The 16,037-nt window shown below is 37.8% G+C and overlaps 1 protein-coding gene across 1 annotated transcript in view; it reads left to right on the forward strand.

Annotated features, from left to right (window-relative positions):
* The first annotated feature begins 3,990 nt into the window (after positions 1–3,990).
* The window catches only part of nrip2 (nuclear receptor interacting protein 2), a 48,943-nt gene continuing 36,896 nt past the window's right edge, over positions 3,991–16,037 (forward strand). Inside the window, exon 1 of the mRNA XM_007233693.4 lies at positions 3,991–4,655. Within this exon, the coding sequence (XP_007233755.2) occupies positions 4,500–4,655 (156 nt within the window). The 5' untranslated portion in view covers positions 3,991–4,499. The remainder of the gene's footprint in view (positions 4,656–16,037) is intronic.

Genomic DNA, 16,037 nt, shown 5'->3' on the forward strand with positions numbered 1-16,037 from the left:
AACGCAACACTGGATTGAAATAAATCTTGTGACATTGCAGAAGCTTATTGAAACAATGCCACAGCGAATGCGTGCTGCAATCAAAGCTAAAGGTAATCCAAAAAAATATTAGAGCGGTGACCTTTTTTTTGGGGGGCGACTTTTTTTTTTTGGTGAGATATGTGAGTGTTTATCCTCGCTAACATAATAAAACCTTCTGAAATACTGCATTCTAAACCTTTTTCCATAATCTTAAAAAGCCAGCAGTCTTTTACTCTGCTGTGATAGAAAAAAAAACAGCACCAGACAATCGTAAACCAATTTACACAATTATAGATGATCATAGAGTTCATGCTGGGTTTGTTTTATCTGGATGTTTGGAAATGTCATGATTAATAGACCTATATAAATTTTCCATTATAACTACAGTACCAGTCTTAATGTTTTTCTTGTTTTTCCAGACATTTTAAATTAATACTAAAGTCATTCAGACTCTGGAACACAAAATAATCATGTAGTAAAAATTAAACATTAAAATGTTAAACAAACCAAAATACTCTGAAGCATTTATCTGGGCTCTTATCTGGGGTGCTGTTAACTCTTTTTTTAGGTTGGTAACTCTGATGAACTTATTCTGTGCAACAATTCTTGGTCTTTTTTTCCTGGGTTGGTCCTAATTAGACCCAGTTTCATTATGACAGCTTCACTTTGCAACTTCACTTGAGGATACTTTCAAAGCTCTTTTTTCAAATTGACTGACCTTAAAGTATTTTTTACAAAACACATTAAGAGGGCAAGAATTTCAAATGATGAATTCTTGATAAGTTCAGCACAGCTGTTAACTGAAAACCATATCAGGTGACTACCTCATAAATCTTACTGAAAATCTTACTGCCAAATAGTCAACACTTTTTGTTCTTGTTGTTGCTTCTGTCTCGCCACACAGGGGTGCTGTAACGTCATTATAAAATAATGTGCATGAGTTGCAGAGCTTATTGCTTTGTGAAAGCAAATAACCCTGTAGCTACAAAATCAATAAAGGTCAAAACACACTGTGTGTCACTGTGACACCTCTTCTGATGGATGAATTCAGCACCCACTGCTGACACAGATTTTCTGTTGTACTCAACAGAGGAAAGCACTCTTTTCTATATAAAATGGGATGATCTGGAGCAGCCACATTTAAGCCTTAGTCATGTCCGATGCCATGTGACATTTGGAATATTTTAAAGCCTCTTAGAATCTGGCTTCGTACTGTAGTTTTGGTAAAAGTTGGCATGATATTAATTATCCAAACTAATCATTTAACATGTGTACTTGATATCAGCAATGTTTCTGTGCCTAAATGCGATCACATTCCAATATTTAGGGTAAAGCCTTTCTAGAAGAGGAATTTCAGATTAATACCTTAAGTATTGTGTGAAAAACATGCATATTGTGTAAACATAATTACCTGCACTAATGTGCTTTAAAATATGTTATAAAAGCAGTTTTATTGGACAAAATATTTATTTTTCCTAAATGCTTAGTTCCAGCCAAATTCCTCAAAATCCTGTTGTGTTTCACACTGTTACAGAAACTCTCTTAACTAGTCAAGTTAAGGCCAATTTGTATGCATTCCACAGACCAAGCTCTCTAAAAACAAACAGAAACCAATAATGTCTGTAATACAGGTATCCAATATTTGACCATGATCTTAGTAAATAGTGCTGACCTCAGTACTGCCTGTTAACCTGAATCAGGTGGTATATCATATTAGGTACTACGCATAAAACAAAATAAAGGACTCAAGTAACTAGACAGTCTGAATTACAATGTTATAGCTTTACTTTCACTTCAAAGCCAGTGTGAAGCTGACATAACAAATGAAACATCACAGTTCACAACTGCTATCTGACTGCGCTGTAAGTGAACAGATGGATGCGTGTTTAACACGGCAGCAGAAGCCACGTTCAGCTGGCTCTGCAGGGTGCCCAGGTGGGAGAAATGGTAGATGCTCATCTCCCTGCATCAGTATTTTTGCTGAGCGCATAAACATTATGTGAAGGCATGCATGGAACTACATGCACTGTTTGCAAGAGTGACAAATGTGATTATATATGGTTGTGTGGGTTAGTGCTCCACAGAGCTTCCACAGAACGTGTAGATGTGGGTGAGTGATAATGGGAAAAAAAATGGGATGGTATTATGTAGTAAACAAACAACTTTATGTTTTATGCTTTAAATTATTCATAGTGGCCACATTTTGCTTTGATTCTAGTTTACCACACTCTTGGTATTTTCTCAGTCAACTTTGTAAGGGAGGGCTTGGCTTTTATTTCTCTCTATGTAAAAAAGTTAATTTGTAAAAACAGATAGGTGCTATTCTTTAAACATACCTTTATCTGTTTTTGCAAATGAACTCTTCATATACCAACTCATACCCAACCCAATTCCAGTTTGGCTAATGTTCGGTAATTGAGGAGGCCAACCTGTTTTTTGTCTTCTGTAATAGTTTTGATGTGTTTTTACAAATATATATGTATTCCATGTGCACAATTGTCATCATAGCATAAGTGGCTACATTGAAAAATGCAAAGTAAAATACATATATTTTGTTTTGTTGATCTTGATTGTGTACCACATATTTCCATATATAAAGGACATTTTTAATTATCTTTAATATTAATCTAAGGTTTAGAGTGAGGTCCTAGAAATTGATTAAGAAAAGCTGTAACCGAAAGTCTACATCTTATTCATGAGGCACAGAACTTTTCACAACTCTGCTACTACATCCTTATAAATAGAACAAATTCCAAATAAAAAAATAAACATTTGTGAATGTCCATAAAAACAGTATACAGGTATGGAAAAAATAAGAGCCACTTAAAAAATATGAGTTTCTTTGATTTTACCAAATTGTTTTTCTGGAATATAATCAAGAGGAAGATGGATGATCACAAGCCATCAAACCAAGCTAAACTGCTTGATTTTTTGCACCAGGATCGGCATAAAGTTATCCAAAAGCAGTGTGTAAGACTGGTGGAGGAGAACATGCCAAGATGTATGAAAATTTTTTCAATAATTTGATTAAAAACCAGGGTTATTCCACTAAATATAACTCTTTAGACTTCATGAATATAAGCTTGTTATAAGGTCTAAAATCTCTGCATCTTTTTCATTATTTCATCTTTTTTTTCATTTTCTGAAAATAAATGCTCTAAATGGCAATATTTTTATTTGGAATTTGGGAGAAATGTTGTCTGTAGTTTTTAGAATAAAACAACAATGTTCATGTTACTCAACCATATACCTATACCTAAATAGCAAAATCAGAGAAACTGATTCAGAAACAGAAGTGGTCTCTCATTTTTTTCCAGAGCTGTATATACACTATATGAACTCTATATGGAAAAAGCATTGGGACACATACTAATTAAGTGTTTCTTCTAAAATCGAGCTAACTGTCTCTACTGTTCTGTCATGCTTTATACTAGATTTTGAGTGGCATAGCTTTGAGAATTTGATTGCATTCACTAACAACAGGAATAATGAAGTAAGAATGTTGGATGATCCCCACCCCACCTGATCACTAACATATAGGATAGAGCAACATCATTCCAGAAAACACAGTTTCACTACTTTTTTCTTTAGGGGCTATATAAGCTGTGTATGTGTGTAAATTGGCACGTCTGTGTCAGCAATGGGTAAACCTTATAGTAGCTGAATGCATTCATTAGAAGAGGTGCCTAAAAATCGAAAGCTTTTATGTATAACCTGCATACGTAATATGTGTGTCATTGGAAGGGCATGCATTTCTCATGAGTATTCAGCATTCAATGCAAATGAATAACACCTATATAGCTACAGAGAGGGCGGGTGAGAGATAAAGGGGAAGTAGTAGGTTAGAGTGACAGAAAGTGTAAGGACGTAAGAGGGTGAGCGAGTGAGGGGGAGTGGAGAAAACAGAATGAGAGGTGGGGGCAGTGAGAAAGCTAGAGAGAGCAAGAGAGAGATAGAGAGAGAGAGAGAGAGAGAGAGAGAGAGGAGGGAGGGAGAAGAGCGCACAGCTTGTCTCTCTCTGCAGAGCTTACAAGGACAGTGAGTGTTCGCGAGAGCCAGAGAGCGAGAGCAGCACAGAGTTGAAGCTCAGCATCAGATGTGTGAGGTATCTGCTTCAGTAGCATACAGTATGACCTCCATACTGACCGTGACATACAACTGACCACACTCTCCAGCACCACGGAGAGCGAAACCATTTCATCAGGAGCATCTTTCAACAGCAGACTCTGGGGACCACAGAAGTTTCAGGACTTGTTTTTCTTATATTTTTTCATCCAGTCTAGGAATTTACTGTCCATTTTCCTCTTTTCTAGAGGAGAAAGACTGTGTTTTTTACAGTGGTACCCTTGCGCTCTGGAATACACGTCTGAATGAGAGTGTGTGCAAGCCTCTCTAAGCTCCAGGGTCATTGCTGAAGGAAGCACTGGTGATAGAAAGCTCTGCAGCCACAGTCCTGGTGTGTAAAAGACTGCTTGACCATGAGTGAATCTAAGAAGAGCGAGGTGGATCTGAGGGACAAAGCCATCATGCACCAGCAGAGGCGGCTGAAACAGGCCACGCAGTTCACACACAAGGACTCGGCCGACCTGCTGCCCCTGGACGGCCTCAAGAGGCTGGGCACTTCTAAAGACTTGGTGAGTGTCTTTAGAGTCCATTATTCACAAACAGTAAACAAGAATGGAGGGATAATAAGATTATAGAATATGAATAAATTGATGGGATGAGTGGTGAGATGACAGGGGGAGATTAGTAGTAGTTAGTAGTGAGAAGGTAAAATAAAAAGGTCATAGTCTAGCTCCTAGGCTATATGACTATATTTATTATTATTGTAATAAATTAACCACAGTATGATTTTCTAATTATTATAGTTTGGATATTTTTAGCAGGACTGTCAAAATTAATTATCCTATCTGATTTATTGAACAATATATGGACATGACCTCAATAAAACTTCACTATGACTTTAATATTGCCCTTAGTATTTACCTAACAAAGAAAGTTCATAAATATGAATGAGCTGGTTCGCCAACTTAGTTACTAAAACAAAAAAAATATGGTTTTATGTTATTTATGTTTCTTATGTTTTTTGTACATACCAGTCCCAAATGTCTGAATATTATTATTAATAATAAAAAAATAATAATAAATTAACATTTTAACAAAGTTTTAAAAAAATGAACAATTGCAGTATTATGCTGTAATAGTACCATTATATAATTGGCATACAATTATAATAATATAATACATTTATTGCAGTTATTTTTGGGACAAAATAGTATATATTATAAAGTTATTGTGACAGGCTAAATTGTAGGTACTTTAAGAAAACTGACAAACTCAGCTGACAAAAAATTGACTTATTGCGTATTATTCAACTCTACTGAAGTATTGTGATATTCTATTTTTGTTTAATATCGGCCAGCCTTAGTTTACAGTCACAAATGTATTCCCACATGTACCATATTGATACAGTAGTTTACAGAAACACACACACACACACACACACACACACACACACACACACACACACACACACACATACAGTAGGGAACATTACTTGTTGGGATGTTTCTCTACACACTCTGTTTTCCCTTCTACTCATAATTTAAATCTCTCAATGTCTCTCTCTCTCTCTCTCTCTCTCTCTCTCTCTCCATCTCTCTCTCTCCTTATCTCTCTCTATCTCTCTCTCTCTCTCTCTCTCTCTCTCTCTTTATCTGTCTTTCTCTCTCTCTGAGCCTTGTCTTCATAATGGTCTAACAATTGCCCTGTCGTCATCCTTGGCTTCTGTTTTGTTTAGATGGCTAATATCCAGAAATGCATTCCAAGAAACCTCTAGAATGTGTGTGTGTGTTGGCAGCATGAGCTATCAGGCTATGGGCTGTGTGTGAGATTATAGTGTGTATTTATATCAGGCCCTCCACTCAGCAGGGAAGAGCTGGAGCTGGTGTGCTTTGCTTACGACACACTCTGGGTAAACACACACATTCACGTCACACTTTTTGCTCTCTCATGTCTTCTAATAGGTGTAAGCTCCTGCACATTGCCGCTACGGTTTAATCCTTTGTGAAAATTGCAATCCTGTAACTCAGCTCAGTACCATTAGATGATCAGACTCTGAGTTTAATTAAATTTATTAAATCTAACATTTAACATGCCAAATGTGACCCCATCTATTATTCTGTATTGTACCAGTGTGTCTGTCAGCTTTGTTAGTTTAACAGAATTGGGTTTCTGTTTGTGTTTTCATGTAGTAGTGTCCTCAAACGACAATATCTAGCATGCAACCACTGGGAAAATCCCTATGACAAAAAAAACAGACTGCTAGCATAGCCACTGATATAGATGCTATTAAATACAGATGTGAGCTACAATCCAAAGCCTAGGCTGCAGGTGAAGTAGGGAGAATGCTCAGGAGAACTGTCCTATAAAGACTCTTTTTTAGTAATTTATTAGGTCACAATTTTTATTCTACAATGTATTGACATAACAGAAAGGTTCTGTCTCTTGCTGTTGCGGGGAAAAGTGCATTTTTTTTATTTCTGTTATTGTTTTCAGTATCTGTTTCAGTTTTAGTGCTGATTTTATCCTTAGCTAAGGAAAGATACATCAGTTGCGTCATTGAGATCATTTTCTTTTCTCAACTGTATACAGAGGGTCCTTTAAATGTCTCACTTCATTACTTACTCTTACTTATGAATATTCATGACATGCAAACGCCAAGGTGGGCTAGGCCATGAATCCTAATTAATGGGTTGACGTCAGCCTGAGGGCTTTTCCTGATTAATTGGTTTTTCTTTCTTAGCGTCAATGCTAGCCATTTAAACTACTTCTCGCTAGCTAGAAAACAACAGATGTCAAGCAGCTTACCCTCAAGTATCTGGCCAAAATTATTTGTAGCTTTTCAAAAGCTTCTCCTACCTTAAAGATATATCATTAGAAGTTGTTTTTACCTCAAATTAATCTAGTGAATCTTCAGTTAGACACTATAATGTAACACCACTGTCAGGTGTCAGCAGCCATGTTTACAACAGATTTGTAAGGGCTAAATTTAGACCAAAACAGACAGATTTAACACAGCCAATTTGTCAGCAGTGTTTAACAATTTTGTGTGTAGTAAATGCTGTGAAGTACTGACCAGATTTAGCCCCAAAAACAACATTTAAAATTATGTCTTGTGCTTGGTGGGTAGCAGTGGAAGAATTTGCATTTGGACCAGAGCGCTACTTTAAAAGTGTGTGACTCCACTACTAATGGATCATTTTAAGGGGCTTGATAAGTGAGATACAGTGTTGCTAAGGAAAAAATTGAAACTCAACAGAAACCAAGCAAGTTACAGCAACTCAGTCGAGCATTGCAGTATCTTTCTGGCTCAGATTGAAAAATGTGAAAGTAGAAGAAGCTCATTATTTAGCAACAGAAGAGAACAGCCTTGAAGACAAAGTAGCAGCCATTGTTATCTCCCACCATCTCTCAACGTCCTTCTCCCTCTCTCTCTGTCATAACCGATTACTCTTAGTCTAAAGCATCAAACACACGCAGCAGGCACACACACACACACACACACACACACATACAATCACTCAAGCACACACACACCTTCTAACGCACAGAGTCAAATATGGAAGGACAGGCAGCACTTGATTTCATAGAGCCGTGATTTCTCATAGTCTCGCCTGTCATCTAAAGGTCTCACTAATATCTATCTGTGTGTGCTAAAGTGTGAGGGATGCTGAGTACTGTGTACATAGGCTCCCAGGCCCATATATGCCGATACAGTGGCTCCAGACTCATTCGGGAGCTTCAGATGCATTCTGCATTACTGCCTCCATTAACGTAGCACGTCACGTGAAGCAGTTCAGTTATGTAAGGGGCAGATATATATTTTTTTATTTCTCCTCTCCAGCCTCGAGGCAGTCTGCTACTGCTCTCTCGCTCTCTCACTCTATCTCTCTTTCTCTCTGGCCTGGTGCTCAGAGACCTGAGCAATAAGCATGAAAAGAGAAAATTCAAGCTACTGTTAAAGCAAAAGTCGATGGGAGAGGGGATCATGTGAACTACTTCACACCAAGCATGTTCTTGCACACTTCAACATGGCGCCCAGTGTAGGTGCCAGACAAGTTACAGAGAGCATCAACTCTGAAAGATCTTGGAAAGGGAGCTGGTACTTGCTGGCTTTCCATGTAAATGAGTGTTTGAGCAGGTAAAATTGTGGATAATATCATTGCATGGCTATTTCTATTGTATTAATTGATTGTATATTCAGTGTTTTGTATGATGCACCAAAAATATAATTAAAAGTTCATAAATCACATAATCCCATTATTTTATTCTTTAGAAAATTATTCAGTGATTTTTATCACTATGCATTTGTACTCTGTATTCTGAATATTTTGTCCAATTTTGAAATAGTATACAGAACTGTTAAAATCTTATTGAAATATATTAGAAAAATATAGATTCCAGACACTTTTTGGGGTGGATCTTTAAGAAGGCTGCATTTACTGACAGCCAGAAACAGCGCAATGATTTGTCATTGAGCCACATCTTTCACTCCAATAACAATGTAATGTTATAACAACATTCCTCATCACTGTATTGTGAGCTAGCTGTTTACTAGCTAGCTGCGTTATATGTGGTAATAATCGTGATCACTGGATCTGGCAGTAATTACTTCCACAATCAATGTTATCTCACAGGACACTGCAGTGTTCTTTACATTCTATGGGACATGCCAAAAGTCATAGGATATGACTGGTCCCATGTTCTAGTATGCTACTGTACCTTCCTTTTAAGATATATGTAAATGAGCTCAGTTATGGTTGGCTGTCCTGTAGACTTATTCAAAAAGTCCAAGTCCAAGTTCAGTCCAGGCTGAAACACTTCTTATAACTTCAGCATTAATGGGCAGAGCTGAGGGGATAACTAAGCTGATGTAGAAGGCACATACATGTAAATACTTAGTTTTTTCTGACGTTACAAATAAAAATTAACACCATTCGGAATAAAAATTAATGCAAACTTGCTACCTTTGCAGCTTAAATATGTAAATGCACTAATTTAAACTAGGGACTGGGTGGAATATGTTGAAAAATTACCATTGTAATGTCTTTTCATGTCTGATCATACTATGAATTAACTGTTAATTATAAAATAAATAAGGAAGACATTGGCCCTTTAAAACCAGCGCCAAGTCAACGCCAGGGTTAGGGTTTGATTTAGACTTTTGGGTTATTTGGCTTTAGTCACAATAAAAGCAGTATTTGTTGCATGTTAGGGTAGCTTAACACAAATGCTTTATTAATGTTTCAAAGCTAGCTCACAGAAAGCCCTGCAGAACTGAGGAGAACATTTACAGATATGTCTCAGTGGAATGGACTGTATCACAGCTCATCCAGCTAACTGTAGTCCACTGAAGGAGGCTGGTTAATTGACTGAACTCTCGCTTGTGTTCCCGCTAACCTTAGTCCAAAGGAGCATCTTCAGCTGAGGGAATCAAGCATTATTTATCTAAAACTCAAGTGTACAAAGGCCACGAAGAAAGGCTCAATAAGGTCCTGAGGGAATGAAAGAACGTGTTGTGGCTTTAAGCACAGCGTGGCTGCATTGATCCCGGCCTGCGTTTGGCAGAGCCTATGAAGTGCATTAGCCCTCAGCACTGGGTCTAATTAGAGCTGGCTGATGAGCTGCTGGGAGCCTGTTCTTTCCTCTCTTTTCACCCTCTCCTCCATACGTCCACCCCATTGCTACGCGCACCACCAGAAGGGGCTAAAAATACTACCTGAGTGTGGAAAACAAACAATAAAGTAGGACAAGTGATGGATGGATGGATGGGGGCATTTCCCTTCAAGTGTTGGGACAGTTTAGTAAAAAAAGAGTTATTGTAGTAAAAGTACAGCTCTTTAAATTAAAAATGCATATAAGTTAGCACTACATAACATCACTTTTTTTCACAACACTCTGAGGCTAAAACTACGCCCACAACTTTAAACTAAATAGTATATAAAATAGTTAACAATTATTAGCACATTAAATATAGTATACTCTTCTCTGCCTGTTCTTTGTCTCTCCTGTCTGTCTCTGTGTTTTTCCTGCCCTCCTGTTTGTTTATTTACTTTTTCTAAGCCCATGGCCCTCTCTGTGTTCACCTTGTCTCCACCCATGTCTTTCGTGCTCCCAGATATGTTTATTTGTAACTCCTCGTTACCTGTCCCCAGGTGTTTCCGGTTTCCTATTCCCTCCATGTGTATTTAAGCCCCTGTGTTTTCAGTGTTAGTTTGTCGGTTCTTGTACCTTTGTTGTATGTTAAGGTTGCATGTCCTTTGTTTTCTGTATCATTCAGTTCTAGCTTCTATGTTCTGTTTTGTTTCATTGTTTTCGTTAAATAAATACCTCGCATTTGCATCTGCATCTGCCTCTGCGTCTCCTTGCTGCAACCTGATACAACTAATGTTATTTTAGCACTGTTGATTATATTTTGTGTAATATATTCAGTTGAAAGGAATAGTGTTGCATTCTGGCACTAGAGCTCACAGGGGATGGACAATGAAACTGAAACACCTGGTTTTAGACCACAATAATTTATTGTCCCGATGGACAGTTCTGGTGGAAACAGGAGAGTTTAGGTGCATATTGAATTCTGCCGTGATTTGGGCAGCCGTGGTTTTATGTTTTTTTTGGATACAATCCGGGTTAGCACCGGAACATCCCTTTTAGACAGCTTCTTCTTGCCTCCACAGTTAATCCTGTTGGATGTGGTTCGACCTTCTTGGTGGTATGCTGACATTACCCTGGATACCGTGGCTCTTGATACATCACAAAGATTCGCTGTCTTGGTCACAGATGCGCCAGTAAGACGTGCACCAACAATTTGTTCTCTTTTGAACTCTGGTATGTCACCCATAATGTTATGTGCATTGCAATATTTTGAGCAAAACTGTGCTCTTACCCTGCTAATTGAACCTTTACACTCTGCTCTTACTGCTGCAATGTGCAATTAATGAAGATTGTTCACCAGGCTGCTCCAATTTAGCCATGAAACCTCCCACACTAAAAAAATGACAGGTGTTTCAGTTTCATTGTTCAACCCCTTTCAGCATGATTTTACCTGAACCTGTTCATGTTCTGGTGATGGACCCACATGCATAGCTTTTCAGTTTTAGCCGCATGGAAAGATGCAGATGTGAACAAGTGGAAGGCTTGCATGCATGCACTGCCTAATATAACAATTTACCTTTTCACAGTGATCACAGATTTTTTATTTTGCTATGTTGTGATTATCACACCATAGCTTTATATAAAATGAAAAATAGCATTAAACATGTAGGCCTACGTCACAGACCATTATCATTGAGCCTGACCTTACAGGACTCAAGGAAAGTGGTGGGAAATCTATGTCTGGATATTGGGACAGCCTCGGGCAGACAATATAAATTCTAACTGGCACTTACAGGCAGTACCGTTTCTGGAATACAGATCACCAATACCCAGATGTCGTTACTGACGCACAGTCATGCTTTTAAATGACGCCTGAATAAAGTATTGTAAGAAATTAATCCTCGCTTGAACCGAGTAGCAGCAGAAATGCCTGTTGCAGAATTTGTAATGGCATTATTTTTAGGGGAGGAACATCCAGCAAAACGTCAATACAACCGTTTATAGTGAAACCAAGCCAAAAACAGTGACTTTATTAAGCAGCAGACACAGACATGACAAAAACCCTCCTGCCATAAAACAATAAAAACAAAACCTGAGAAACTGGTTGAAACTCACAAGTGATTAGAGCAACACTAAATCCACACTACACAACTTTAAAGTAGCTAACAGTAGAAGTCCAACACAAGCATTTTTGCTGGGCAGCTTTCTTTGTACATAGCTTAACTGTGAAGAACTGTACAGACGTAATTTACCTGTTTAATAAAGACAAATTGCAGCAAACACATCAAGCATTGGCAAAATTTGTATGATATCCTCATGGAAGGACTGAAAATCAATGTCATATGAATGTTTTAGGATTGTTTAGACCAAAAGGTGTGTGAGGAACTTGCTGATGTTTTAAAGATCTCATTCCATATTTTTTTTTTTTTCATTCATTTTAAAATCTAGTTGTGATCTCTAGTATGAATGAATGCCATGTGAGCCGTTTTTTGTGAAAAAAGCGCTCAGGTGTTTCTATTTAGCCCTACTAAATAATAAGCTACAAAACTCTTACCTGTTTCACCACGTCAAAGCCCCAAAATCCGCTTTATATCATAAAATCCGACATGAACAGCGCCCACTTTGACCAGTGTTCTGTCGAGTTGTGCCAGCTCTCCCATATTTAAGGTCTCTATAAAACGTGGAATCATCCAGAGAGCTAATTTAAACCTACAGGTATTTATACAAGATAGCTAACGCTAACTAGCTGCTGTAAACAAAAGCTGTAAGCTCCGCCTGTGGGCGGTCCTGAGCCGAGATGGACGAGGCCATGAAGTCACTGGATGACGCCGACATTTTACATCTCTCTGATCAACTCGTATTTCTGAGGATTTTCTTTTACTAGCTACTGCAGACAGTGGAGGCTGAGAAACAGTTTTATATGCAGCATCATATACAACTCAAAGAGACCCATAGTATTTCACAAAGAAGAAGAAAAAATGGATTTTAGCTTAATGAGACCTTTACCTTATTATTGCAATACATTTAATGACAAAAGAACACAATATTTTCTCTTAAGATATGTACTTTTGAAATGATTTATATTTTTCATGGTGATTTCAATATTCACTATGTAAAATCTGCATTCATTAAAACCAATTGAAAGATAAAGCTGATGTTAATTATTATTAGTTTATTTGCTGTTGTCTCATATCAGGTCTTAGCAAGCCTGTGTAAGCGTCTGGTGTGATAGTGGTGATACTATCAGTGAAGATGAATGTGCTTGTTCCAGTGGCTGACACGTCTCTGTGGATTTGACCAGCGTCCAGTGGCACATATTTCATTGCAGTGATTTTACCTACAGCTGGTCATTTGTCTGCTTTCAGCCAGAGACAGTTTCCCCCACAAGCCTGGACGTTACTAATGAAGCACATTGTTACTCAAGTAATTTATTTGTCTTTTTTTAAGCTGTTGTTTATTTTAGTGTGCCCGGAGCTAGTGGTAGGAATCTCAATCTTTTAATCACGCATCTAAATAACTTGCCAACCTGAGATAATGAGACTCCACATTTTTCTCCAGACAAAACCAAAAGAACCAACAGCATTGTTGTTACATTATATGTGTGTTCAGTGTTGGTTTCAATTAAACCAAAGCAAGACACTCAAAACTTTTCTACATATGAATTGGCAGGCGAATTGATATTTTACACAAATATCACATTAATTCCTTTTTCATAGGCGCTATGGGAGTAAAGTGTCATGCAAAAGTTTTTTTAATAATGTATTCCTATTTTTTTCCCATTTTCTCCCCAATTTACAAAGCCAATTACACAAACCACTCATGAGGACTCCCTCTATCACTAGTGATGCCACAACACCAGGAGGGTGAAGACTAGCAAATGCCTCCTCCGATACATGTGAAGTCAGACACCGCCTCTCTTCGAACACCTTCTGATGCATCATTGTCGAGTAGCAGGAGAAAAGTGCAGCGACTCGGTTCTGATACATCAGCTCACAGACGCCTTTTGCTGTGGACATCACCCTAGGAGTGATGAGGGGAAAGAGTGCCATCTACCCACCTGGAGAGAGCAAGGCCAGTTGTGTTCTCTCAGGGCTCCGGTAAAGCTACATGAACAGGATTCGAACCAGCGATCTCCTGATCAAAGTGGCTACGTTAAAGTTTAAAAGTTTAGACCCATGTGTGATTCTGCATGCCTCCCATAGCGCTGCTGTTTACTGCTGCACAGAGCTCTGCACTGCCTTCTGCTGCATGTTTCCTTATGATCTTCTAATTTCTCACCAAAATAATATAATTATGCTCACTGAGCTTCATTCTGGAGGAGAAAAACGATGTCAGGTTCCCCACTCAGTCATATTGTGATAAATCTACATTAAACTACCCACCAACACTCACTGACAATAGTCTGAAAAAATGTTACATGAGTAAATATTGCTGATATGTTGATTTTAGTGTTTTCATTCACTGTTTTAATTTTAAACTGAACTAGAGTGAATGCTGGTGTTTGTCAGTCTGTGTAGTTTCACTCTCCTTTTATATATTTATTTATTTATTTATTTATTTATTTTGTAAAATAACACATAATAAGCAGAGATTTCCAGCTGGAGTTGGGCATTTTAATCATGATTGAGTATAAACACTTTAAACTGTGTGTGTTAAACTAAATCATTGGTGTACTTAGGAAAGAGCAGTAGCTTCAGCCATTGATTCAAACATGACCGGAAACTTAACACTGCTATTTATGCCTCCGCATTAACAAAGACAAAAGTGTGATAAAGGTTTATGGTACCTAACAAACAGGACTGTTCTAGAAATGCATCTGTAGAGCTGCACTGGATAAATATCGTACAGCATACAGTTTAGAATAGTTTCAGACATCAGAATAAACAGGTTCGGCTCCCTGGGAAGAACACACGAGTAAAATCATATCTCCGCTCTCGTAAATCAGGAGAAATGGCCTGTTTCTAATGGCCTTGGGTGAAATGGCTTCTGAGAAGAAGCTAGGAAAGCGAATCAGCCTCAGACAGTAAACTGCAGGTGACATTCACAATACCCTCCTTGTTATTCCTAAACAAACAGTAGTTTCATGGCCAAAGGAAAGGTGACAATACACTACAACCAAAACATCACTACAGGACTGAACTAAGCGTTTGTTCTGTTATGTTTTATTCTTTTGTCATAAGCTACTGTGTCTGCTTTATGTTGCTTTTATTAGTATTGGAAGGATGGATGTCTGTAAGTGCATCAGATGTTGCTACTGAATACATTAGCACTGGTATTCCTGGAAGCATCAGGAGCTGCATTTACAGAAACAACAGCAGCTCGATTTTTATTTTTGCAATTTTTAGATTGTCGATAAATCAGGAGCAAATGGTAATCTCAATGGTTGTAAAATAAAAGGTAAAGTAAAGAGGAATATAAGCCAGTCTTTACTGTAAACCTGGATAAATTGAATTTACTGTACATAAATAATTTGAGAAATTATTTACAATAATTTTACTTTAAAATGTATGGTTAGGTTAGTTATAGAAAATGAGAAGGAGAAAGAAAATTCTATAGGGTGAACAGTATAGCACAAAGACTCTTTACCTTATGTAGCCTGGAGAGAATGACTACACACTGACGTTGAGTGTCAGTGACTTAGGGACACACCCGGTATGCAATTATAAGATCTTTTCTTTTACAATAGAAAAGAATATACCAATGGCAAGAGACTAGACTCAGTTGATAAATTTATTCAATTCAAAATCCAATTTGAATGTATATGTAAAATGCTTAAATGTTTACCTAATTTAAAGAAGTTGGGTAATATATGGAAATATCCAATTTTACATAAAACAGACTTTGTTTATTTGAGTTTTACTGTGTGAACATAATGGGGCTATATGGTTGTCCAGCATTACAAATATTGTAACTGCAAATCTATAAAACATATGTCCCTGTAAAAACATAAATAGCATTATGATTAGAGGTTGAATGGTTATGGACCTCAATTAGCAGACTTCCCAAGTCTCCCGGAAGTTGCGGAAGTCTACCACATATCACTAATGGCTCCCTGATGCCTGCAAGTCAAATAAAATCTGCAGGAATCTAGAACAAGTGGCACAATAGTGAATACAGACACGCACACAGGTGACACAGACTTTTCCCCCCCGATTGCATTTGGGAAGAAAAGGCAGAGGGAGAGAAAGACCATGCCCTCCTGTACATATTCATGAAGCACATGCAAAACAGAGAGGGTTCTGATTGGCCTGTTCTCTGCAAAGAGTCTGTGTATATATATATTTTAGTTCATGTTCAGGCCCAGGGGTACCTCACTAAAATAAAAAAAAATTGCAACTTGGAATGTCTGAGTTAGGTTT

This window comes from Astyanax mexicanus, chromosome 2 (genome assembly GCF_023375975.1).
Source record: "Astyanax mexicanus isolate ESR-SI-001 chromosome 2, AstMex3_surface, whole genome shotgun sequence".
Lineage (NCBI taxonomy): Eukaryota > Metazoa > Chordata > Actinopteri > Characiformes > Acestrorhamphidae > Astyanax > Astyanax mexicanus.